Genomic DNA, 27470 nt, shown 5'->3' on the forward strand with positions numbered 1-27470 from the left:
TCTCCTCCCAATTAGGAATGCATAGAATGAGAGAAATTCAAGATGAGACCTCTTTACAATTTTGTCCTCATATCTATATAGAGTTAGTTTATAGATTACTCTATCTGTTTCAAAATGTAATCATTTTTAATTAAAATCTGTAATATTTAAAAGTTATTGCTTTAGAAAACTGTCATTTAATATATAAATTTAATCAATTACACAGTAATTTACATAATTTAATTGGCCACACAATATCCAATAAATATAAAGTTACATTGAAATATAAAAACAATTTCCCTACCAAAAAAAAATATAAAAAAAAAATTATATAGTGAAACAAAAAATACTTTTAAACCATTATATTATAAAACAAAGAGAATATTTAAATTATATTGAAACATTAAAATAGTAAAAATCAGAAAAGCTGAAATCTCAACGTCGATCATTTACGTTGGCCATGTTATTGACTTTGAAGATAACGTGAATGATCAAGAACAAAAAGATTAATTTTAGCTTCAGTCTTCTTTTTTTTAATAATTTTACCAAAAAAAAAAGAACATGAAGATGACTAATAAAAAAAGATACAGACAGAGTACTGTAAAAAGGTGTTGATCACAATAGCAAACATTATAGTCGCAAAAATAATCAACTTTATATTAAATATTAGTCAAAAATAATAAAATATATAATATTAATAAATTTCATTTTAAATATAATTTAACTTTTAAAAAATTTATGCTGCACATGGTGCAGAAAAACACCTAATATTATTTGAATTTCAAAAACTATCTGATGCACTGACTTTTTGTGACAAATCAAATTTAAGGAACTGGACAAGAGATTGAGAGGAGTGATGTGGAGAGGTACAAAGAGTCTTCACTTGATGAGTTATAATGGAGCATTGAAGTGCCATTGTTGTAGTCGTAGGAGTTACACCGATGAAGTTGGGTAGACGAACAGTTTTGGAGTCGTTGGAGACGTCTGAGGCGAGTAGACTAAAGAAAAAGAAGCTATAAGTTATACAATGGACTGACTATTTTGATGGGTTTGGATGGTTCGAGACCCATCATCTAAACATTCGCGATGACGTGGCAGTTTGATTGGTGAAGAATATTTTGTCCTATGTGGCACTTCTAAGAAGCCTCAAAATTAGTAACTTTTATATAGTACGATTTATGCTGCACATGGTGCAGGAAAACACTTAATATTATTTGAATTTCAAAAACTATCTGATGCACTGACTTTTTGTGACAAATCAAATTTAAGGAACTGGACAAGAGATTGAGAGGAGTGATGTGGAGAGGTACAAAGAGTCTTCACTTGATGAGTTATAATGGAGCATTGAAGTGCCATTGTTGTAGTCGTAGGAGTTACACCGATGAAGTTGGGTAGACGAACAGTTTTGGAGTCGTTGGAGACGTCTGAGGCGAGTAGACTAAAGAAAAAGAAGCTATAAGTTATACAATGGACTGACTATTTTGATGGGTTTGGATGGTTCGAGACCCATCATCTAAACATTCGCGATGACGTGGCAGTTTGATTGGTGAAGAATATTTTGTCCTATGTGGCACTTCTAAGAAGCCTCAAAATTAGTAACTTTTATATAGTAGGATGCTGTCTTTTAATGTAATCTAACTTTACCAGGGCACTAAGGAACATGTTATTGATATTTGGGATTTTATTTGTTTTATTATTCATGTTTTTGTTGATTTTGATTTCATACCGCATCATTCAGATTTAAAGCATATACATTTTACTTTCATTTTGCATAAGTTTTAGGCTGTATCCATGTCCGACTTAACAATAGGAAAAACTCTTGAGCAAAAATATTTTTAGGTCCTACAATTAACTAAATATAATTTTATTATCAAAAGAATATAAAACAACTTATCTAAATTTATTAATTAGTTTGTATTTTGAAATATAAAAGAACTTAGAGTATTATACTTTTAAAATATTGTGTAAATATATGAGTCCTTTATATCACTAGATTTACATGAATTTAAATGGACCCTGGACAAATATATTGTTATCCTCTTACTTAACCCGGCACTGGTTGTATATATATCGAGTTTTGCATGCATTTTTTAGTTGGTGGACTCGTGATCTTCTCCTACATCTTCATCCACCACTGTTTTAGGTGAATTAGACATTAGACTATTTTAATGTATTTTGCTATCTTTTTTCTCTAAAACAGAAATTTTCTATAAAGGATGTGAGATTTTTCTTTCATGTATTTTTTCAAAATAGCATTTTTAAAAATAGAATAAAAATAGAAAAATGTTATTTCTTTCTTTCTAAATAAATAAAAATTGGTTAGAATAATTTTACTTCTAAATGCTATTATATGCAGATAAATATAGAGAAAAGTTAGAGATGCCTTTAGAGGAACTTATGATAAACTGAGTTAAGCCACGTAAAAAAAAAATGGAATGATGAAGAGCTGGGCTGTTCTACTGACGGATGGGATAAACTGATAAGATGGCAAAGAGAAGAAGAATTGATAAAAATATACAGCTTTAAGTTTGGTGTTCAATCCAATAATCTACCGTTTAGAGTTTGATTAGGAACTTTTGGAGTTAATGAGAATAATAAATAAAGTGGAAATAAAAGTAATAAATAACATAGAAAAAGGAGAAAAAATGAAATAAGAGTGTTACTTTCATAAAATGTAGCGCAACGATGAGTGTTAGAGCTTGACTGGTTTTCTCGCTACCACCCGTAAACGCAGCTTTTGCGGTTGGTAGCGGTTGACAGCGTTTCGAAACAATCATACAAACCGCTACAAATCGCTTCAAACCGCTTCGAACCTCTTAAAATCAAAAGCTGGTTCCAGCTAGCGTTTGCGGTTGCGGGCGGTTGCGGAAGGATAAATTTTTTTCTTTTTTTTTAAAACCATATAAATACAAAAATAAAAATATGCAATAACTTTTTTAAAATAAAATTATAAAAATACTAAAATATATCTATTATATTTTAATTAATATTATAAAATTTTAAAATAAAAATATTTTGTATAATTTTATAAATTTAAAACTATAACTTTGAAAATATAATTTACATATTTATTATAATATTATGATTTTTGATATTTTTATAATTATATAAAATGTAAATATTGTTAATTTATTATTTAACCGCTGCTGTATTTGGTAGTTAACCAGTCATAAGTATCCCGCAAACGCACCAATTTCTAACCGCAGAACCAGTCGTACAAATCTCTTAAAACCGCTAGAAACCGCAATCACCCGCAACCGTAAACATCCGCAGCCGCAACCGCTGCGTTTGAACCAGTCAGACCCTAAGTTTTCTTTTGATTGAATAGTAATTAGAGTAAATGTAGGAAAATGTAATTTCACCTGATTGGCAGTTTCATAGCGTTATCAGGAGTAACACATTTTTCACTAATAAAAATTGCACTAGATATACCTTTCAGTCAAAGTTTAAAATTTGCTATCCAATAGTCTGTTATACCAATTTAAAAATCTACTGTCTAGAATGTCAGAATTTTTATTTTCAACTGCAGAATAAATAAATGTGGAATTTTAGACTTTTTACGAGTTTACAATCTGACTTTTGTATTAAAATTACAAGGCTATCAAATTATTCATGTTCTGGAAAAGATAAATATAGCATTAATTCATCTAAAATGTTCAAATTAAAAACCTGAATTTAAAAGTGACCACAGTTAACACTAACAGTCACATTTGCTTTTCAATTACACGGTCAAAATTAATCATAAAACAAAATTCACGGATAGCAATAAGTATAACATTTCGGTCGGCGTGTGGGGTAATTGCTTTATTAGTGTTATCATGTCACGTTTAAGCAAATTATTCCTGATGTTGACATGTGTAACTAAAAACTAAAGAAGATATAGCCAACTTATTTTGTATGTTATAGTCTTGTTTATCGAACTTCATGTGAGAATTGGATGTCTATTATACGACTTAGGTTTGCTATGTAACAAAATTGGTTCGTCACTTGAACCAATCGAGGGACAAAGATCTTTAATGTGACCCGGCAAAATGATCACAGCGAAAAAAATAAATCATTTCACCAAAAGAATCCTATTTGGAAAATGATAGATCTCAAAATAAATCATAACCTATGATTCTGCTGTCGCCTTTGAGTCCGTGTACCTATAGTTTTCTTCTCTTGAACATAAAACGATACCATAATTTCAAAACCATCCAACTATATAAGACCATCTCCGACCATTAAAATCATGTAAGATGCTAAAAAAATAAAAATATTTATATTTTAGTTGTGCAATTAAATTTGATATTTTTTAAATCATTAAAATGTTAGTTCCATAACATGTGAACGAAAAATGTTTAGAAATTGTTCTAAAACAAAGGTTTTTAAAACATCTTTTCACTCTCCCTCTTAATTTCTTTTTTTTATTTCTTTAATTTTAGTAGAGGAGTTCTGATTGAAAAACTTCCAATTGGAAATGGTCTAAATATCTTAATAGGAAAAGATTTAACGATTTGTAAAGCCCAGCAAAATCGTTTGATAGTTTTGCAAGGGTCGTCAAAACTCTAACCATTAACATGATATCTCTACAGGACTTTTTTTTTTTGAAAAATCTCTACAAGACTTTGCAACAACGTCAATGACTTACATAACAATAAGGAGCAAACATGCAGATAATAACACTTTCAGTTCATTGGATGTTTTTTTTAAAAAGGTCTTGATATTAATTTTTAGATTATTTTTAATATACATGAGCAATTTTTTTTAAAAAAATGATCTAGTGTACACGAACCGGTGAAAACTTGAAACCCTAACCTATTCGTGTACACTAGATATAAAACTCTAGTCGTAACATGTAAAAAAATCATGAATTCAATAATTTTTTTTTAAAAATCAACTTTTTTACATGTGATTTTTTTTTTTGAAATTTGGAAAATTTCCTAGAAATTTTATTGAATGTATGTTTCTTTTTATTTATTAATATTTTAACAATAAATTTTTATTTGCCACAAACAATCTTTATTCAAAATATTAAATTACCTTAAATATTATAACAATATTGTGAAATATAAGATTTGAAAAGAATATTTTAAAATAATAGTTATTCAAAATATTTTATCTCAGATGCTCAAATTATTAATTAAGTAAATGAAATATTCACTAAAACTGTTAATAAACTTAAAAAATAAAAGTAATGTTTTAAACGGAAATGAGAAAAGACAAAACTAGCTCGAAGCATATAGATATTTAGATCGGTTTCAACTAGGAACCAATCGGGTTGGTTTTTCTTCCAAGTTAGACTGGTTCTTAATTTTGACAATTCACCCTCTACTACTATCCAGTCCATATAACATGACACATTAACAATATACAGATGTATGCAAAGTAGTCTTTTCGATTCAAGTAGTAAATAATCTCAACATCCAGTTTTTAACCGTTTTAAGTCGATTGGTGATTTTTTCAAAAAAAAAAGTCGATTGGTAGCCACATCATTAATAAGCCGTTACTATTTTACCAACTTTCTTTTTCTCTCACTGATTTGAATCGAAAATTTAATTTCTTAGATTTTTCCATTTGTCGGAAAAAAGAGAAGTAAATTTGAAACAAGAATGAGAGGAGAGTGAGCAATTTGACTATGTGAGTGCCTCACAAGTCACAACACTCTTCCTCTCTCTTTCTCTCATAATAATAGTCTCCAACATTGGCTTCTCTTTTCCCGAGTGACTTCCTAATAACACAATCCGAAGCTCTCTCTCTCTATTTCCGATCAAAAAAGTTGAGTAGCTTTCTGCAGGAGTTCCATTTCCAATGTCTTTGTTTCCCATCTAGCTAGATGATACCTACACTTGATCAAATCCATGATGAATCTATTCTTCATAAACAAATGGTTTTTATTTAAATGGGTTTATTAACTTATTATGTAGTACTGGACAGTGGTTTCCAAAGATTGATGTCTTCTCTTGTTTATTTCAAAAATGTTTCAGTATTTGGTGTTTTCAGTATAATACGTTAGTTATTGGTTAGTAGTAGTAATACTCAATTTGACAGAATAGTGATGAAATTTAAAATGTAAAATAAATGTTTTGTTCATATATACTCCATCCGTACAACTTATTTTAGTATAATATACGCAAAACCAGTTGATTCAGCCCGACAGCGTGAATATCAAACACTGAATACTCAATATATAAATCGTTTTTCTATTTGCTCAATAATCTTTAAAATGTCGATAATGACTTTAATTTCCCGCAAGACATTCCATACGGTTTTAGGGTTCTGATGGTATGCAATTTAATATTTATATACTATTCTTTACTTAGAACGAAGATGTTTTTTCTTGAATAGTGTGATAGTTTTATGTTAATAAAGATTGTCTTTATGCAATTTTATCAGATTCGTGTTCAACTTGAATTAAACTATGATTGAACAAAAAACTTAGTGGGGTTTATTGGAATAGGGATTTCATAAAATTTTAGGTTAATGTATGTCATCATCCGTCTAAAATACCGTGACGAAAACTGACCGACGTTAACAGAATTAAAATTAAGGCTTTATTTCGTCAAATTTTTAGTTGAATGGTTTTTTATGCGAATTTCCCGATAGACAAAATAGTCCTAGCTATACATTATACAAATACTCTAATATGGATGTGTTCTCTCTTATAACACATAAATACACTACAAATTAAACTAGATTTTACTTTGAACTTTATCTAGTATATATTTTAATGCAAATGTTTCTCCAAAACAAATTAAGTCACACCCTGCAAATACATTAAGGTCTTCATGAAAATAAAGCCAACATATCGTCGATATCGAAGATGAAAACTGGATTTCAACGTGGATGCAAAACAAAAACATTTGCGTCGAAAGTTCAGAAACTAATAGAAGTCTAGAATAAAGAAGGTCAAAATTAATAAGTTACGATTAGGTTCTCCAGGGGAACAAAGAAAACACGTGCATGTATCCAGATCATTCTACGCACATTGTTTGACTAGTGAACGGCGATTCAATTTTAAAATCTCGTCTACAGTTTTGATATTATAAAAGGAAAATTATGAAAAGATTTATTCTACAGATCTTGAAGATTACCAAATTTGCTGGGTATTTATAACTTGATCTATAAAATGTGAGAATATTAGAATACATAACGAGATATTTACATTTTAAAATTGCAGATAACACATGAACTACAACAATCCTATAGTGCTTTCTTGGTTGTTGAGATAATTCTCTAGTTTATTAATTTTGATCTTCTTGATAATATCGTGCTTTTTCGTCATCTTTAAAAATTATCTAATAAGAAAATAATTAACAAGCAATCAGATATATAATCAATAATATAATCATGTCATGTGAAAATGGATAGATGGTCCGTATCTCAAATAATCTCTATCACATCATATTTAAAAAATATACTTTCAACACATTAGGGTCCAGAAAACTAGTAGGGTTAGAAATTGAAATAAGATTATTATTTTTTGGAAAAGTCAGTTAAGACAAATATGCACGTTTTGTGATGATGTTTAATAGCTACCCTGGACATGTAATACGCACGAAAATGCATGATGTTGCAATTTGTAGTTATTAAATTCAGAATATCCAAAATATATATTTGCGGTGATAAATTTATTAACACAAAGGCATAGGTTACAACTAAGCACCCTGGAAACACACACCCTAATCTACGTTTTTAAATAAATCTGCGAGATTAGCATGTGGCTTAAGCGTAAATCTCGCAACCTGAAATTCCAACTCAAGGACTGTACTTGTTCGAATCATGTGTTTATGTTCGTAACTTTTTGTCTTAAAGAATATAAAACATTGGGTGGAGATAACTGGATGTTAATGTGTCAATATATATACCAGATCACAACAGTACATATGTTTGGGCTAAAATAAATGACTAACCTCAGCAGTCATCACATGCTATTAATATAAATCCATGAAGCCCAATGATTTGATGGTGGACAAACATATATTGATCTTCGTTTTGTTCAATATTACAGAAATATTAGGAATAACTAGTGGTTTTCCGGCGCTACGCGCCGGATTTTTATAATAATTTAAATATATAGTTTAGATATTAAAATATATTTTAATAAATTTATCAAATTTTATTATCATTTTAAAAATTATTTTTCAAAATTATAAAATTATTTTAATTTTAGGTTTAATTCCTACATCATTGATTAGGGGATTTAGAGAAATGGAATAGTTAGTAAAATTTAAATATATGCATGGAAGGCATATTAATCTTCATATGAAATATATTATAACTTTAGGTATTAGTTTGTGTTGTTTTCGTAAGACTTTGTAATAACCTATGTTACATGGAAACGGAAGCGGGTACGTGGAAGCGAAAGCGTATAGAAGCGTAGAAGTGAGATTTTTAAAAAAATTAGGAAGCGGGTACGTGTTGAAAGCGTATATCCATATATATATATATATATATATATATATATATATATATATATATATATATTAAAATATAAGAATTTTTTTTAAAAAAATAGGACTAAGAATTATGTAATATAAATTTAAAATAAAGTATTTATTCATTTATAATAATTTTAAAATGATTTCATATTAAAACTGTGAAGATACACATAAATTAGGTTTAAAAGAAATTATTATATTACTTATTTTTAATACTTCATAAATTATTGACACAATATACAAATATATGATATATGTTTAATAAAAACCTCAATACATAAAGATAATTTATAGTATTAATTTTAATATTTACATATTTATATTCTCTCTATTCATTACTATTAAAATTTGAATTTTATATAAATTAAAAACTACGATTATATTTTTTAGTGATATATGATATTGTATTTTTTTTTAAGAACGGAAGCGTGATTCCAAAACAGAATCATAAACTTCCAACGTGTTTTTAAAGATAATATTTTGGAAAACGTTTTGGAATCGAGATTCCGTAAGCTTCCACAAGGTTCCGATTCCGATTCCGGTTCCGAAGCGGAAAGCGGACGTCCGACGAAGCTTCCATGCAATGTAGGTAATAACTATCTTATATTTTTGAAATGGTCAATCAAAACAAAAATATTTTTCAAATCACCAATATTCTAAAATTGTGTATTATAAAAAAAAATAGATTTTAAAAGGTTGTATTAACCCTTTTTATTATAAAGCATCTGAAAATTTAAAATCAATGTGAGATATATTTAATAGATGAATTAAACTGTTTTGACTATTATATAATTATACATATAAACTGTGACTTAAATTATATAAATATAAAAACCAAATTAATTCCATATTTGAGTATTTGTTGTTTCATTAATATAATTAATTTAAATCAATGGAAAACTTGATTATCATAAATGACATAATTTTTACTTCATATAAGTTAATAGATTAACTGAAACAACATTTCAGTTATTATTTGTTGTTTTATATTTGTATTGGCTGCCTGTTTATAGTTGTGCTGTGCCAGTTAACATTTCTTGGGTGATTAATTGCGTTTATGTAGTGTCTTGTGGATTGTGGTGTTGGTTGTTTGTATAAACTTCAAAGCATGTCTTTAGCTATGTGGAATGGGACGGCTTGCTATTCAACATTTCTTCACAACTCTTTGAGATTGCTATGTATTATGTTCTCCAAACTCCACCAGATCTTTTCTCCACCATTGCTAGAGAAAGATAAGAATCTTTTCACTCAAGGTTTTTCCAAAGTGTATTATTTTTAATGGTGGATGCTATTAATTGTTGGTAACTGATAAAAAGGTAGTGGCTAAGTTTAACCTTCAAATTAGTTTCGCCACTCATGCAAGGTAGGAGTTTTTATTTAAATATATGTTTAAAAACTTAGTTTATTTGGATGGTACGAAAACAAAAGAAAATCAAATACCCTGAACACGCGAGGAAATCAGTAGTACTACAATTTCATTATTATGCTAAATTTTATAAAAACATGGTCTGCACCGTAGGTGTGAGAGTCGACTTTTGTACACTCCTTTGTTAGCCAATATGCAGTGTGAAGCCCACGATTGGTGTTAAGTTGCACATAAGTGACAAATTCAGAGAGAAAAAAACAACAATCACAACTATGATGTTCCAAGCGTGAATCAGGAGATTTGTCAATCTTAAGGTAAACTAAAAAATGAGAAGCTGTAGAACTTTAGTATTAAAACTGCCAGGAGAGAAGCTTAGAACTATAGTATAAACAGCTAAGAAGAACTACAATATTCAGTCAGACATTTATATATAGTTGCCAAGCGTGAATCGTAAGCTGTCTAAAGCCTTAGGTTAACTTATATTAAGCAAATATGTAGACTATAGTAGAGAAGATAAACCCAAGAAAATAGCATATATAGCATAGCAGATTGTAACTTCTCACCTCCAACTAACTTAGGGTTGATATTTCTAGCAACGTACACCTTTGGTTCTACACCAGAGGCAAACAAATTTTCATGCAGGAGCATGGCAAGGCCGTCGAATAAACTCAGAAATTTACTTGCGTCCCTGCATAGACAAAGAGTAACACTATTATCCATGTGGAACCAAGAAGTGAACAACTATGCTTAACGGGTCATGAAAATTAAAGCTGGAAAGTTGTCGTAGACCTTTCAATCATTATGGTTGCCGTGATGCGTTGAGTACTATGTTTCTCTTCTTTGAAAATGATTTTAATATACATAACTTTTCCTACGATAAATGCGAGCAGATAAACTATGTAGGCTACTTGACAGGGTACTGTATAATCAATATATGGACTATGGAGTTATTCATTCTTGTAAGGGAAGTTAACTAAAACAAACCTGGCAGATCTGTTTTCGTATTGGCTATTAACATGAGTTGATCATAGTTGCGGGACCTAAAGCTCTCAGTTGGGATCGGTGCAATTTTTTCCGCAAGTTCAAGAAAAATGATTTGTTCCATGACTCAGTACATTGTTTTCCAAAAATACTGATCTTCTTCTGCGATTCTGTTTCAGTTATAATCATTTTTTTTGGTAATACCTGCAGTATTCAACAATTGGACAGATTCCTAAGATATTACTTGGCTTATATAACTGACCATGAGAGAAGAAAGAGTTGATGATGATGTTTAGTTAAACCACCTTTGCTTTTGATGGAGAAGGCTCCTCCAACGTGTTTGCTTTTGATTTCTACTACGACATGCAAAGAGAGAAAATTCAATGTCAAATATATAATGTGATAAGTGATAATCATAGAACTTTGTTTGTTTGCTTTAATATTTTGATCCTGGATGTTTACTCAGTCAATTGATGATCAAATCAATCTGCATTCACCCAAACAAAAAGAAGCCAGAAACATATTCTTACTACCAAACACCAAACTGATGATCAAATCAATCTGCATTGAATCTTGTAGTTTCTGAAATCTGACAACAGTTTTAGTTTTATCAAGCATTTCGACAAAAAAAAAACAGGTTATCGGTTTACCTGTTGCTTCTGCAGCCGTTAGAGTCAACAAATCGCCAGATCCACGAACATGAAAAACACTTAACTCATGAATCAAGCCTTCTTTCAAGATGTGTTTGAAAGTGTTAAGACGGTTAACATTGATAGATACATGGGTGTGCATCGCCTGCAAGGAGAAGAAGATTCATAAACAACTTCTTCGAAATCTATAAACCTGAAAGTAATAGTTGAGAAAAGGAAGAGGCGGACCTTCTCATCAGTTAGAAGCATGTCAATATCAATAAGTTCACCTTGTCTCAACCATCTGTCGGCATCGGTCAGGACTCAGACTTCAACTTAGAAAAATGTATTCAAGAAGTCGCCATGGTCGGAAGGTTTCTGTGAGATAGAACTCGAGCTTTGGATTCAGGAAAAGGAAAAGGCTTTAGCGGAGTCTCTCAGACGGTGTGTATGTATAATGAATGAGCTGCTTAAGGTGATAACTAAAGCTCCATTGAAGAAGACTTGGCGGAATTAGTGGGTTAATTTCATTTCTTGACATTACTACAAAGTGAAACGTAAGCAGCTACGGTGAATGGGAATCAGCAGCGCGTCGGTTAGACATCTCCGACAAAAGTCGAGCAATTTTTCATACCAGCGATAATGGACAAACCCTAAGAACATGTGGGCTCGTAAAGAAATTAATAAAAGCCCACCAGAGTTCAGTTGCCCACATAAAAAACCAACGCGAGAAAGTTGGAAAATTTGTTGCCACGTGGCTAAAATTGCCCTATGCTCTGATGCTGAGGTGGCTGCAGGAGGTGAGAGAAAACCCTGCTTTATTAATAAAGATATGGATCTTTTTCAGCAATTATATATGACAGAATTATTATTTCTCGTATAAAACAGTTTGAGAACTATGAAGCAATTATAACCGATAACTTGAGAAGGTTTAGTCTTTAAAAAAAAAACTTCAGAAGGTTTAGTAATTTTTAAAAGAGGTGTTTTAGTAATTGTGTAACTTTCTAAGATTATCTGAGTAACAATCTCTCGTTTGATCAGAACAAAAGCCACCAAGTTCGCGATGATATTTGTATGAAATCAATCAGAAATTATTTATACATGTTTTTATAATGTTTTATGCTCTAACATCTTGCTAAATAGTGTTTGCGGTGGTGGAATTAGTATACAGGTTTTTATAATATGTTCAATACATGTATTAATTAGATAATGAAATTAGTAATCATTTTTTATGAACCAGTCAAAAATATTTTTATGAAACATTTTTGGCTTTCACATGTATAGGAAGCATATAAACCTTTTGGTGACACTTATAATAAATTAATAACTATCATCTTTCACAAAATTAATAGCCGCACTCACATCCATTCTTTCTGCTTTAAACAAATCGAGTTCTAAGTCAAAAGAAGATTAGCAGACATGTATATATATATATATATAATATACTATATTACAACTTAAACAAGAAAATACAAAATCACATGAAATCACATGATTTATACATAACAATTTAGTCAAGAAGATAATATTAAAAATTAGTAATACAATTTTGTTATAGAAAAAAAAACTGAAAACGACCTTGGACGGTATTATATGTAGTTTAATTAACTAATCCAAATAGAGCATTTTAATAGTATATATTCACATTTTCCTCAAAACTATACTCATCTTATCCTTATAATATTATGTCACCCATATTCAAAGTCACCACCTCTCTGATCCAATCATTATCCATCGATATGATTAGATTGAGGCTCTACAACCTTTCTATTTTCTTAAGACAATCAACAAGAGCACGGATCCAATAGAGTTATTGCATACATAACCTATAATTGGATAACGACGTGATGACCACATGGGATGAAGCACGATGCAAAGCCAAATTAGAGATGACATATTTTATTTTGTTAGTAACGTGAAACTTTCGTGAGTGATTGCGTTATAAACCCATAGTGCAAAATGCATATGCTGAAGTTTTAAAATCATATTTGACCAAAGAACCACCATCTCACACGGCCACTGGTTTTTTCTAGAGGTTACCATTGAGATTCTATGATACATCAAAATATTTGTAAGAAATAAAGTTATGATTTGAAATTTGATGTGGATGGATTACCGACATTAAAACAAGTTTATTTCACTCATATTGTTCGTGTTAAATTATAAAATCCGAAACAAAAACATTTGCTTGAAAGTGGAATAAGCCTGAAATACTGTGGAAAATAAAAATTACACAATTACAAACCGGACACATTTGGACAACCGGAACGTTAACAAATCTTGGTCATATTTGCACTAACCGGTTGCTCCATTGATAATTACATCCCAACTTATTGATGGAAAAATCACAATCATAACATATACTTTATACGAAAATGTTACATCTAACATATTAATTAGTTATGATGCAAACATCTTCTAAATAGAGCCATTGTTAAACCTTCAGAGTCAACCTACCAACCACAAAGGCCCTTTGTAGCCATTGAGCAACCCCAAATCGCAGTTTCTCTTATTGTTCCTCTCCTTTTTAATTATGATATCTTATCATACCATTTCCTTTGATCATCACATCAATAAATATTTCTGTCCTTCCCCAAAAAAACATAAGAGCGTTGCATGGACCAGAGAGCCAAACCGGGTAAAGCTTGGTCCTCATGAACACCCGAAGAAGAATCATCCTCAGCCGTTCAATCATTGGTCACCATGGTTCGAGTCTACGGCTACTTCTCTTTCTCGTGCTCTTCTCAGGCCAAGTTTCAGCTGAAACTCACAACGGTTCGGATATGTATGGAGAAAGCTCTCGATTCGACCCAACCATGGCAATACTCATGATCGTCCTGGTCAGCGTCTTCTTCGCTCTCGGGTTTTTCTCCATCTATATCCGTAGGTGTCTTGAACGATGCATGGGCAGCAACAACCACCCCCTCGACGTCGGCGGCAACTGGCTTTCCCTGAGCCGTCCACAGGCTCGTGGACTCGACGCGTCGGTCGTCGAGACATTTCCGACGTTCCGATACTCAACGGTGAAGACGCTCAAGATTGGCAAAGAAGCCCTTGAGTGTCCTGTTTGCTTAAACGAGTTCGAAGACGATGAAACGCTGCGTTTGCTTCCTAAATGTTGCCACGTGTTCCATCCTGGTTGTGTAGACGCTTGGCTCCGGTCTCACGCCACATGTCCTCTCTGCCGCGCCGATCTCGTCCCTGTACCGGGTGAATCTGTTGTTTCTGTCCAGATACCCGGTTTAGCCGATAATGCTCCCGGTTCTGATTTAACCGGTAACCGCACTATGGTCTTGAGTTCTCCGGATGTGAGGCTAATTGACTCGGTGGCGTTGACCGGTAACCAGAGTAGGCCACGTAGGTCTCTGTCTACCGGATGGAATTTAGCCGGTATTTTTACCAATTCTGACTCGCCCGGTCAACATGCAGAGAATCTTGACCGGTTCACGCTTAGGTTACCGGAAAACATTCACAATAAGCTCGTGAACCCAAGCCTTTCGAAAAGCCACGTAGAGTTACCTCAGGTGATGAGTTCAGCTAGAGGGTACAGAACCGGTGGACTAGAGACTGATCGAAACTATTTCTACTATGAACGGTTTGATGACCAAGATGGCCGGTTAGACCGTAGACCATTCTCCATAACACCTCCGTACCGGACATGTTCGATCAATACGTCTCCATGTGGCAGTGGTGATCAGGTGCGTGCTGCTACACCCAAGGGTGGTTTGCTTCTAGCGATGAAATCACCGTTTGATCGGTTGTTTACTGGAAAGAATAAGAATATTGGTGAACGTTCATCAAGCAACAACATCGGTGAACGTTCGTCGGATCACCTTCGCTCCGGCGATGCTAGCCCTGTGTAGACCAAGTTGTGTAATTGGTTATTTGAGAAAGTTTTAACTTGTAAATATTTTATTTTTATTCTCTCATTCTGCATTTTCAGTTTTAATGTTATGGAACGAAGTCTCTATCTGTTCTTTTTTTTTTGATCAATCTGTTCTTTGTTTTCTTTCTGGGGGTCTAATATTTTAAAAGTAAACAATCGTCAGAAATTGGAATACAAAACACAATTAGTATGTGGTCTAGTTTTTTGTTTGGCTGGAATGGAACTTCTCATGTAGGTCTATAAGCCAAAAAGTGATCATGTAGGTCAATTAGTATGTGCGATAAAACACAGTTAAGTATGTGGTATAGTGGTTTTCTTCAATGTGTTATGATAAAGATTACACCACTATCGCTACACTACAAACATAACTTGGTCTTGGCTCCTAAAAATGTAAGAATTAATATACATAAAATTCTAAATTGTCTAAAACAAAATTTTATTAAATTATCTATACTCTAAAATTTCTGGACTTGCCTTGAATCTACAAACCTTGGGTTAATGACTCTAAAAACATAAATGATATTTTCGAACAAATAAAAAAGAAAAAAATAGAAATTTCCACTTCAGGGTTGCAAAAAAGAAGAAGAGTAATCTCGAATTAGCGTCAAAATATAGTAGTATGTTAGAGTTGTCCTAAGTATAAGTTTGTATTTCAACTTAAAAGATCTATTTTGGTTACCAAAAGAATATAAATAAGAATACAAATCCTTTTGGACAAAAATATAAAACATTTTAGTTTTGAAAATCTGCAATAGAAGGTTTAATAGGATAAATATGAAATGTTTTGCAGAGTATTAATCGAATTGGTTTACTTTATGCTGATAACAAAAAAATGAAAATGAAATGGTAGGGCTAAACGGTAATAACAATTTCTGCGAGAAACATATGAAATGGTGTAAAGTTCGATTCAAGTAAAACGCATCAACGGTTGCAAATGTGATTCGTGCGACGACAACGATGTATAATATCGCCAAGGCTGCGTTTCGAAACAAAAACTCCACTGTAGCTTCGCTCCTCTGCTCTCACCAGTCTCGCTCAATCTCCAGGTGAAACCAAAACTCATCCTCTGTTTCATATCTCTGAACTTCTCAGTCTCGTCGCGTAATTGCTAGATCTGTATCAGGCAAAGCAGTAAACTAGTTAAGCCCGAGAGAATGGCTGAGAAAGAAGAAGACAAGAAAGTAACTCGTGTTCTGTTCTGCGGCCCTCACTTACCTGATTCCTACAACTTCACTAGAGATTACTTGCAGCCTTACCCTTTTATTCAGGTTAATTAAAAAAAAAAAAAACTATTTAATTCTTCTACCAACTGCTAAAGTTGTCAACTTTACTCATCCTAGATTAGTTCCTGCTGTGTTTGAGATGTTATTGTTTTTGTTCATACAGGCAGATGTTGCCCATTTCCGTGATGTTCCTGAGGTTATAAAGAATTATCATATATGTGTGACTTTGTTGATGCAAATGGATTCGTATGTTATCTCTCGTGCCACCAACATGAAGCTTATTATGCAGTTCGGTGTTGGTCTCGACGGTATCTTGCTTAGTTTTTTCTATGCATCCAAAGAGCATCCAAAGCTGCTGTTTACTTACGTTTTTAGTATGGTTTGATCGTAAAAGGTGTTGACATTGATGCTGCTACTAAGAATGGGATCAAGGTCGCTAGAATCCCCAGTGAGGGTAACGGAAACGCAGCCTCTTGTTCTGAAATGGCTATTTATCTCATGCTTGGCCTCCTTAAGAAACAGGTTTTGCTTCATCTGTTTTTCTCTGTGGCTCTATTAGTATATAGCTCTCACTCTCCCAAGTAAATCTATTTTAAATTTTTATTGCAGAACGAAATGCAGATGTCTGTGCAAAGCAGACTACTCGGACAGCCAACCGGTGGAACTCTTCTCGGTAAAACTGTGAGTCTCGGTGTGATTATACATCTGCTTTCTATTATCTTCAGTTTGTATCTCTTATGAAAGTTTTTGTTAAGGTGTTTATCTTGGGATATGGTAACATTGGAATAGAGCTGGCTAAACGGTTGAAGCCGTTTGGGTCGAGAGTGATAGCTACAAAAAGAAGCTGGCCTGCTTCTGTTATGAACTCAGACTGTATGGTCTCTCTCTGTTTATTCCTCTGTTTGCCTTGACATGAGGGTTGGTATAGTAACTTGTTAACTTATGATCTCCAGCCAATCTAGTTGATGAGAAAGGTAGCCATGAGGACATTTACACATTCGCGAGCAAAGCAGATATAGTAGCTGTGTGCTTGAGGCTGAGCAAAGAAACGGTAACATCAACTTCTTCTTCTTCATTAATATATGCATTGGGGCTGTGTAACTGATATGTTTATACATTGGTGATCTCAAGGCTGAGATCGTGAACAACAAGTTCATATCTTCAATGAAAAAGGTAGACTCTTCCCATTTTTACAGAGTTTTGATCGGATTGTGATGATATATCTCTGGTTGTTTTCAGGGTGCTCTTCTTGTAAACATTGCTAGAGGCGGTCTGGTTAGCTATGAATCAGCTTACCAGAGTCTGGAGTCCGGTCATCTTGGAGGCCTAGGGACTGACGTGGCGTGGTCTGAGCCGTTTGATCCAAACGATCCGATCTTGAAGTTTAAAAACGTAATCATGACCCCTCATGTCGCTGGAGTTACTGAGTTTTCATATAGGTCCATGGCCAAGGTAAACTATCTAAAGAAGATACTTCATTACATTTTTTTTCATTTTGTTACTAAACTGTTATAATACAACAGGTGGTCGGAGATGTTGCCTTACAGTTGCATGAAGGACTTCCTCTCACCCGAATCGAACTGGTTAACTGATGAGATAGCTTTGACAAGAACCATGTTTAGATCATAAGCTGTATTTATTTTACTCGAGTTTAGAATACAGAGAAGCTTTTGTGACTAGTCTATTGACTCGATAAACCTATACTGTAATCTTTCCGGTTCTGTCTAGATGTTGGAGACGCATGGATCAGCGTCTTCAAGTTTCCTCACGACCTCTCTCATGTTTGGTCTGAGACTAGGGAGCTTTGCAGTGCAGAGAAGTCCCATTTTCAGAACCTTAATCATACTTTCTTCTACGTAAGACGACAGAACATGCTTATCCAAGACGTTTCTAAGGTTCCTCCCATCTTGTTGAATTTTAAACAAGACATAGTCAACAATGTCTTTGCCCTCTCCGAACCCCTCTTCCACTGGCCGAAGACCGGTCGCTAGCTCTAGAAGAACAACACCGAAGCTGTAGACATCACTCTTCTCTGTCGCTTTCAAGGAATAAGCCAGCTCTGCACTCACCACACCACAAAACAAATCAGTTTAAAAGTAAAAACCAGTTGAAACTGCAATGAACACTCACCCGGAGCCATATAGCCATGAGTCCCTGCAACACAGCTCCATTCATATCCCTTGTCTACAACTTTTGCAACTCCAAAATCCGCGATTTTCGACTCATAATCCCCGTCAAGCAAAATGTTACTCGACTTTATATCTCTATGAATGATTGGAGGACAACAATCATGATGCAAATATGCAATTCCTTTAGCTGCCCCCACCGCGATTTTATACCTGTTTTTCACATAATAATAAGTTCTTGAATCCATACTTAGACTAGAGAGTAGAGAACAAACAGTACCTCTTGTGCCAATCCAATTCACCTTTAATAGTCTGGTGAAGAGCTTGATACAAGTTCCCATTCTCCATGAACTCAAACACTAAATATCTAGAACCTCTTCCGACAAGACAAGCGTAGAGCTTCAGCACGTTTCTGTGTCTGATCTTCCCAAGAATCTCCATTTCAGCAACAGAGACGTCTGTTCCGTTACCATCTTCTTCCCCTCCTCTCCTCAACCACTTAACCGCCACTGTGCCACCACCGCCTTTTTTCAAATCAACACGGTACACTTTTCCCGCGCTTCCAGCTCCAATCACGTGACCTTCATCCAACCTGCATATCTCCTCAGCGTCTAGCTCCATTTGATGGAAAGACGCGATCCTCCACTTCGCATCCGCCGCCTTGTTGATATCCCCATTTTCTCTGTCGAACTCGCGTATCTTCACAACTCTGTAACGCAACGCGAACAGACCAGCCACCAACACCACCATGGCAATAGCAAGAGCCAAGAACAAGAGCGTTCCATCGACTGAACGCTTCTTGTGCACGTGCTGGTCCCCACTGCATAAGCTCAGAGAAGATTCTTCACTTGTTTTGGCGTTTTGGTTGTCGACGCAGAGCTTCTCGTTGCGTGAGAACGCAGTGGATCCTCCCACAGCCAAAAGATCCGGTGGTATTCTCCCCGAGAGTTGATTCTCAGACAAGTCTATGAAACTCAGCTTCAACTTCACTAGAGTCGCAGGGATCTCTCCGGTTAACAAGTTGCCTGAGAAGTCCAAAGAGTTTAAAGAAGCGATCTGATATAAACTCTTTGGAATCTCTCCAGTCAAAGAGTTCTTGGCAAGATTCAGATCGACAAGTCTGACGCATTTTGTCAATCCGTTAGGGATGTAACCTGTCAACGAATTGTTTTCAAGATGCAAAGAAGACAGCTGTTTCAAGGATCCAAGCTCTGTCGGAATCTCGCCAGAAAAACTGTTGTTGCTCAGATAAATCCTCTCTATATTCGTCAGTTTCCCGAGTTCAGGAGGGATCTTGCCGGAGAATCTGTTGTTCTGCAAGATCAGCTGGCTAAGTTCAGCTGAGAGTCCTATCTGAGAAGAGATCTCTCCGGTGAGACGGTTATCGCTGAGATCGATCATCTTAGCAAGGGGGAGAGCCCAGAAGCCTTCGGGAACATGACCAGTAAGAAGATTCTGGTTAATCCTGAGTCTCAAGAGAGATTTGCAGCCAGCGTAGGATGCCGAAATCTCCCCGGAGAATTGATTCTGTACAGCGAGTAAGAACTGTAGTTTCTTGTTTCGGCATAAGAAACGAGGGAATGGACCTGTAAACCGGTTTTCGGATATATCAACCGTGTCCAACGGCGAAAACCGGCCGATGTTAGGCGGGAATTCACTGGAGAAGTTGTTCCGGTAGATTGATAAGGAAGTTAGGAAATGTAATTCTCCGAAACCAGAAGGGAACTTGCTGGTAAAGTTGTTTTGATGGCAGTGGAAGACTCTGAGCTCTTTCAAGTTTCCGAGTTCTCGAGGTAATGCGCCACTCAGCTGGTTTGAAGAGACATCAAGCTCTCGTAAATGAGTCAGTTTTCCGATCTCCGGAGGGATTTCACCGGTTAACTTGTTGTCGTATAACTCGATCTTGGAGAGATTTTCCAGCCTTGTGATCGAGGCTGGAAAATCTCCCGAGATTCTGTTCCTGGCGATGTCGAAAGTGTCGAGAGCGTTCAGATCAAAGATGGAGTCTGGAATGTGTCCGGTCAAGTTGGATTTAGCTAAGTAGAGCCAAGTGAGTTTCTTCAAACCGCCGATACTCTTGGGAATCACGCCTTCTACGTAGTTGTTGTTTCCGAGACCGAGTGAAACCAACAGAGTCAGGTTCCCCACCCAGCTCTGAAACTCTCCGGTTAAGAAGTTCGCGGAGACGTCGAGGGTCTCTAGGTTTTTCAGAGGGGAGAAGTCAGGGATGGTACCGGAGAGGTGATTGGAAGTGAGATTAAGGACTTTGAGGTTTGTGCATTTGAGTATCTCCGGTGGGATTGGGCCCGAGATGAGGTTACCGGGGAGGGACAAGGTAGAGAGTTTTGTGAGAGATGAGATAGCCGGAGAGATGGAGCCAGAGAGATTCGAGTTCTCTAGAGAGATACCAGTGACTTCGCCGGAGAGTGGATCGCATTTGACGCCGTGAAACGTGCAGGGTGAATCGGAGGGTTTCCAAGATTGTAGAACGTTGTGAGGGTCGTTAAGGCGGTTTTTGAAGCGAAACAGAGCTTGCTTCTCAACGGTCGATTCGGTGATTGGCGGGAAAATTGAGAGGAGAATTGTTACGGCCACGGTGGCGAGTATGACACGTCGGTTGTCTGGTCTTCTCGACATTTAGGGTGATATCTAAGGGCAAAACTGACAATTCCGTAGGTTAGGTAGTCATCATGGTCGATGGACTGGAATTCACCTAAGAAACAAATAAAAAAAATCAACAAACATATATCATATATGAATACCAAAAACATATCAGAACATTTAGAGAAAAAAAAAAGGAAAATATATTAATGTCTGTGGAATCGTGGATGGTCATGTTATTATATATATGGTTTTCCGATTGTGATTAGTGTTATTATATTCCATGCATACATACATGTATTATATGATTATTAAAAATATTGGGTTCATGGGATTCTTACCTAGTTTTATGTAACTGATAAAATAAAATCTGTAGTGAATTCGTAAAAAAAAAAAAAAAAATCTGTAGTGAATTTCTTTAGTTGGGTACTAGACTAAAGAAATGAAGTTAATGAACAAATGTTTTTTTTTTTTATAAATGGACATATAAAGCTTGCTTGTGTCATAAACATACACAAACTCAATAAGTGAGCTTTAAAGGTACTCATTACAGTGCATACAGTTTATTTTCATCTGCTAGATGATTAGGTTAATCATTTGTTTTCAAAGTAAGCAAATGGTTTATCTCTCACTCTCTTCTTAATATGTGAAAATACTATAGAAAAAACGCGTTGAACTTTTTCTGAAAAAGAAGAAGAGAAGAAAGAATCCACGATTGAGGATTGAGTATGTTTTAAGGATTAATTGTCAAAACTTAAAAAAAATCAAGAGATCACTTATCATAATTAGTGGATATATAGCAAATATTTGTAAATTACTACAGCTAGTAACTTACACGTTATAAACTTTGTAGTTACAAGATTTCCAGCTTTTTATATCTTTCAATTTCTTACAAATATATAAAATAACCACAGAGCATAGATTCAGGGCCATTGAGCGAAGAAAATGAGTGAGAGTCTTGAAGATTCAAAACGACAACTAAGAAGAGCAAACAATATTTTTGGGGTTAAAATGTTAAGAATGAACAAACAATATTGAAGAATGGTACCTGAAATATATTAAAACAAACCAGAATCTCAGGTTGGAGAATAATCCTTCTTCAGTCTGTTGAAGTTAAACTTGAAAGATGTTAGTTAAAACATAATCAAAAACAGGGGAGAGGCTATTAAGAGGATTTTCAATTTGTCGTTAAATTTTCTTTGGCTACTTCCTAGGAAAATCTATGGGGGAAGCAACAAAAAGCAAAAAGAAGTTCTGATTTCGAGGCATTTTACCAAAAAAAAAAAAAAAAGTTCTGATTTCGAGGGGGTTCTTCTAATACACCAGATCAGCTGATTCTCATATAAGTGGAACAAAAAGTTATAAATTATTAATTTTGTTAGGGTTTCTTTTACAAACAAAATTGTGAAGAAACAAATACAGAGAAGGATGTCTTCAAGAAATACGAGAGAGAGATTTTTAAGATGGAGAGAAGAGAGATACGAGAGAAGTTTGTCGCTGAGAAATGGAGCCAAAAAGGTTAGTCTCAATTCTATCTTAAATCGACTCTCTCACCATATATTCCAATCTTTCTGAAAGTAATAAACTGTAAAATAAACAAAAGTAATAAAGATCATTGGTTTTGACATATTGTATGCAAGATGGATTGTATTTGATGATCTTTCGATTTTACAGTTAACGTCGCTTTCAGATAATTACAAAATCCAACGGTGCTGATATAGTTTTTAATATAAACAAATATCAAACAACAGACATTGACATTCGTAAAAGTTTTTCATCGCTGTAGACATTAATCTTAGGATGATTTCATTAAACTCTAATAAAATTTATATAATATACTATTTATCTAAAACAACATAGCGTTTCAATTAAAACGTAGCAACACATTATTTATTGTTACTAATGCGTAACAAATCGCTGTAGTTGAAAATTTGGAGAAACCAGCGAGAGTTATTTGAGTTACATTAAAATGAACAACAAATCGACTAGATCCCAAGTAGTTAAGGCAGATAAAAGGAACAGTGTGCTTTATAGTCTGAAAAATAAATTAAAAGAAGTAAAGAACATTAAAATGTTGTTGCGTCGATTACCCTTTTAAGTGAAGTTTCATAAGAATCGTCTAACCTCCTCAAAGTCCTTTTCTTTCTATATCCATCTCTCTAGCGTTACCCCTCTTTGATTCGAATCTAATAATGATTTACCTCCCATTTTGTATCACCCATCAATACTATTAAAACAGAAGACCCTTTTTTGAGATGCCCTTTAAATTTAAAAGTATTTACAGCCTCATGCCATTGACTATATTTAAACATATGCTTTTAATTAAATTATATATTTACACGATATTCTTTTTCTTCCAACAAACATGCCTCATTTCTCTTTTGTCGTTCAACCGAATCATTTTAGCTGATCGTAACGTCACCAATCCATATTATTTCGCTGTACATAAAAAAAATTGTTATAGTTTCGATTAACGTAACCAATCAATAACCATTTGTTTTTCATTGCTTATAAAGTAGATGGTTGTACGTAGGTTTTATGTATCGAAACTTACACTATCATGGTCTAATAACATATGAGATTCAACGTCTCGAGGTTTTCACATTGACAGGTATTTTATATACCTAAAGCCTGCTATAAATTTTGTCAGTATTCATAATTATGAAACCCTAACGTATATGATCATAACTCATTAAGCCCTAATTCACAAACCCTATACTCCAAATATTAATGTTTTTATTTTATTTTTTACTCCTCATCTATTGAAAAAACAACAAAACTGCAATTATAGATAACTATTAATTAACTTAAAGCTGGGCGTTTAAAAAAAAAAATTATATATTCAAATTTGCTATTATCCAAATTTGTTATAACAATTCAAAATACTGTTCCAGTTATTATTATAGTTGCAAATCTTTTTCAAATCAATAACAAACAATATAAACTAGAAAATTAAAAGTCGTTAACATTAAAATCTAATATACTAGAACAGAAAACTAGGAGCCAATCATTATATATACCAATCTTCCACAAATAATTTTTTGTCAAATAGATAGGAAGTTTCTAAAAAACTGTCGAATATGCTGATTTAGAAAATCTTATTTTCCATAACTTAAACTAACTTGATACTCAAGATATGTAATATTGACAAAATATTAGCTAACTGTATTGAATGAGAATATGCTAAACTATCGTCCTTGACCAATCTTATATATACTGCATTCTAAACCTCAAAGCAATCACGTTGTTTTCAACGAATAATAGCTATAATGTCTTCCAAGCAAAAGATATCATACCTTGATGAGGTTACGCCATGGAAATGGACATGGTTGATCCAAGTCTACACACCTGGAAACCATCCAATGCCGGGTTTGGTGAGAGTTTGGAAATTATATTTGCAGATAAAAAGGTAAATATTATTCATCATCTTGAAAGAGTACGTTTTGTTATTGTAGCAAAAGTATGTTCAGTCAAATCTTATATGGTTTTGTTAATCAATTAAAGTAAAACATATATGCTTTGATATCGATCTGTTTTTTGTGTGTGTATGTTTTGTTTTCATGAAATCATGTAAGTTAACATCTATGTTATTCTTATAATTTCTCTGGTTTTGTTTTTGTTCTTCGTAAACGTTATACAGAACTAGCTATATATGGATCAAGAGAAAGACAAAGATGTTAAATTTGATTTACCTTTACGGATCTGTTGAAGTGCTTTTATGGTAGATCTCCATCTTTTTTTTTTTTTTTTTTTTTGATAACTCTGGTATCTGGGCAGCCACATTCCCAACTATCCCTCCGAAAGGGGTCCAGCGCCCCAACGGAAGGGATGTTAAATCCGTTGTGGCCAAGACTCGAACCCGGGTGGCGGGCAGTACAGCTGTACCTCCTTTACCACTAAGCTACGAGCGCTTGGTTGATTTCATCTTTATGCAGGTAAGCCATCAAATCGGACGATTTCACAAGGATATACCTTTGATTGTTTCAGATCGGCTTTGATTTTTCGGATCCATAACATCCAAGCCATCTGACATGGAATTCAAAACAAATCAATAAATTGTTTCAGAAAAATGTGTAGCTTCAACTATCTATGAAGGATGAAGAATGAAGATCAAAAGATTTACCAGGGAAGAGGTTCGCTGAAGAGAATCGAGATTAACAAAAGCGCTATTTTCGAGATTTTTTTTGTTTTTTAAGACAGAAACGTTGTCTGAAACATGTTAGAAAAAAAAAGGTATGTGTTTTACTTTGTTTCTAACGTTTGGGCTTGGACCAACTATGTAATTAGATTTCTTACTACCTTTGCAAAAAAAATTTGATTAAAATTAAAGTCCATTTTTATATTTTTATTGACCATGAAAATCAACACATTAAAATATGACCCATTAAATTTGACCCACTTACAATTACATAGCAAATTAAAAAAAATTGAAATTTTAAACTATCAACATCATGAATGATTTATAATAGAATTGATTACAAATTTTATTTTTGAAACGAAAACATTTATCTGGATCATAATAGTGAATATTTTATTTAATATTAAAAAATTACAGACAATTTAAATTAATAATATAGATCGATCATAATAATTAATATGTAGTTAAAAAAACAAATACATTTTTACTTACAATAGTAATTACCATTAATCTAATAAGATAAAAAATATCATACAATTTTTTTTGTATTGTATTGGTCTACAAATAGTAATTACCGTTAATCTAATAAGATAAAAAATATCAAAAATGTCAATATATTAAAAACCTTAAATAATTTAAAATTGAACAATATTTTGAATATTGTATTGTATTGGTCTACAAATTAGCTACATGAGCATTTGGTTCCATTTCCACCTGTCCAAAATTTAGTAATAACAATCTTTATTTTGTTATTTGTGAAAATGTTAGATATACCCCTCCATATTGATTATATACTATTTTATAATGTATTATGTCTTACGGGTCAGTAAATTTCATATAATAAATTCCACGTAGTTTTAATCTAATTCATAGTTATTAAATATATGTATTCATTAGAATATGTTTATTTGGTATATTTGTTGAAATAAATATATTTATCATTTTATCACCCACCTATATCTTACCTAAATACAATAAATTTCATTTTAATTAAATTAATGAAACTTAATAAATCAATAACAACATTTTGAATAAATACCCTCAAGGGTCCCCTCTCTGATAAAAAAATATTCTGATATTGCGTTTTGGTACGGGTTAAAATGATATTCTTAAAATATTATGATCTTGCATTTTGGAACATATTATAAAATTATCTAATAAAATAATCTATTAAATATATGAAATCAGGTGTAACTAATCCCTTTCAATATTGAATTTTGTTGAAATAAAAATCTAACATTTTGGCACAAATTTTAGTTTAAAATTATGATTCTGTGTTTTCACATGTGTTAGAACCCAAAAAATAAATAAGTAAGAACTTAGAAACTAAATATCTATCATCGTTAAACAAAGTTTCAGATTTTCACAAACTTATGGTTGAATATTTCAAATTTTATGGTTATAATAGAATTAGGATATAAAAAATTAAAAAAAAATATTTTGCTTCTAAATTTTTAATATTTAATGTATGGTGCAGGCAAAAGAGCATTCACTACCTAAAATTTAATACACTGCAAAACTATAATTCAAAATAGATATACAAACGTGTGTAAAATATAAGAGTGTATGTTTATTTAGTAAATATATGTGCTTAAAACTATAATTTTACATAAATTTTAATTATTTATAAATCAATATTTAAAAATTTAAAATAAAGTTGACTTTCCAAAATCAATATACAATTAATATTTACAGGTTAATCCATTAAATCTGTAAAATATGTATCAAGTACAAATGTGTTTAACATATACATTTTTCATTTCTATTATGATCTAACAAACGGGTTAATAATTTTATAAAAAAATAATTCCGCGCTTTCAAAGCGCGGGTCAAAATCTAGTTTATTATTAAAACTAAGAGTAGTATTACTGGAGATCTATCTTGAATCTCTCATTAAGTTTGTTGTATCCATTAAAAAGGAAGATTTTTTAAAAAACAAGAAATGGTCAAAGAAAGAACAAGATAAGTTTTTTTTTTTGGTGTGAGAGACTTTAACTGGGCCTAGGCATGGACGTTCGGTCGGATTTTTTCGGATCCTAAACATTTGGATTCAATAGGTATTTAGAAAATTTCAGTTCGGGTCAGTTTTTTCGGATCCGGGTCGGTTCGGATTTATAATTA

The 27470-nt window shown here is 33.2% G+C and overlaps 3 protein-coding genes and 1 long non-coding RNA gene across 9 annotated transcripts; 2 read left to right on the forward strand and 2 right to left on the reverse strand.

Moving 5' to 3' along the window:
- Positions 1-8641: 8641 nt before the first annotated feature.
- On the reverse strand, positions 8642-14402 carry LOC117126430. Of its 3 annotated transcripts, XR_004448985.1 has the most exons (5): positions 11625-14402; positions 11397-11541; positions 11052-11335; positions 10750-10950; positions 8642-10453 (listed from the first exon to the last, which is right to left on the reverse strand). It is a non-coding gene; the product is annotated as an uncharacterized LOC117126430 (long non-coding RNA). The 3 variants fall into 3 exon arrangements; XR_004448984.1 differs by having other exon boundaries at positions 11052-11541; XR_004448986.1 differs by having other exon boundaries at positions 8642-10636; positions 11052-11541.
- A 260-nt stretch (positions 14403-14662) lies between these two features.
- LOC103830801 (RING-H2 finger protein ATL11) lies at positions 14663-15238 on the forward strand. The gene has a single exon (XM_033276034.1). It carries the CDS (start codon positions 14663-14665, stop codon positions 15236-15238), a length of 576 nt encoding a protein of 191 aa, XP_033131925.1.
- A 644-nt stretch (positions 15239-15882) lies between these two features.
- LOC103830804 (hydroxypyruvate reductase) lies at positions 15883-18252 on the forward strand. 2 transcript variants are annotated; one of them, XM_009106620.3, is made up of 10 exons: positions 15883-16307; positions 16394-16529; positions 16648-16792; positions 16879-17006; positions 17094-17165; positions 17240-17357; positions 17438-17535; positions 17616-17657; positions 17724-17936; positions 18008-18252. In XM_009106620.3, exons 1-10 carry the CDS (start codon positions 16219-16221, stop codon positions 18074-18076), a joined length of 1110 nt encoding a protein of 369 aa, XP_009104868.1. In that variant the 5' UTR covers positions 15883-16218; the 3' UTR covers positions 18077-18252. The 2 variants fall into 2 exon arrangements, with proteins under 2 accessions (XP_009104868.1, XP_009104867.1); XM_009106619.3 differs by having other exon boundaries at positions 15897-16307; positions 16385-16529.
- Positions 18102-23255, reverse strand: LOC103830803 (receptor protein-tyrosine kinase CEPR2). 3 transcript variants are annotated; one of them, XM_033274259.1, is made up of 5 exons: positions 22486-23255; positions 22260-22315; positions 18891-21323; positions 18615-18823; positions 18102-18543 (listed from the first exon to the last, which is right to left on the reverse strand). In XM_033274259.1, exons 3-5 carry the CDS (start codon positions 21245-21247, stop codon positions 18209-18211), a joined length of 2901 nt encoding a protein of 966 aa, XP_033130150.1. In that variant the 5' UTR covers positions 21248-21323; positions 22260-22315; positions 22486-23255; the 3' UTR covers positions 18102-18208. The 3 variants fall into 3 exon arrangements, with proteins under 3 accessions (XP_033130150.1, XP_009104866.1, XP_018508700.1); XM_009106618.3 differs by having other exon boundaries at positions 22694-22838; XM_018653184.2 differs by having other exon boundaries at positions 22260-23253.
- Positions 23256-27470: the final 4215 nt, after the last annotated feature.

Source organism: Brassica rapa, chromosome A07 (assembly GCF_000309985.2).
Source record: "Brassica rapa cultivar Chiifu-401-42 chromosome A07, CAAS_Brap_v3.01, whole genome shotgun sequence".
Lineage (NCBI taxonomy): Eukaryota > Viridiplantae > Streptophyta > Magnoliopsida > Brassicales > Brassicaceae > Brassica > Brassica rapa.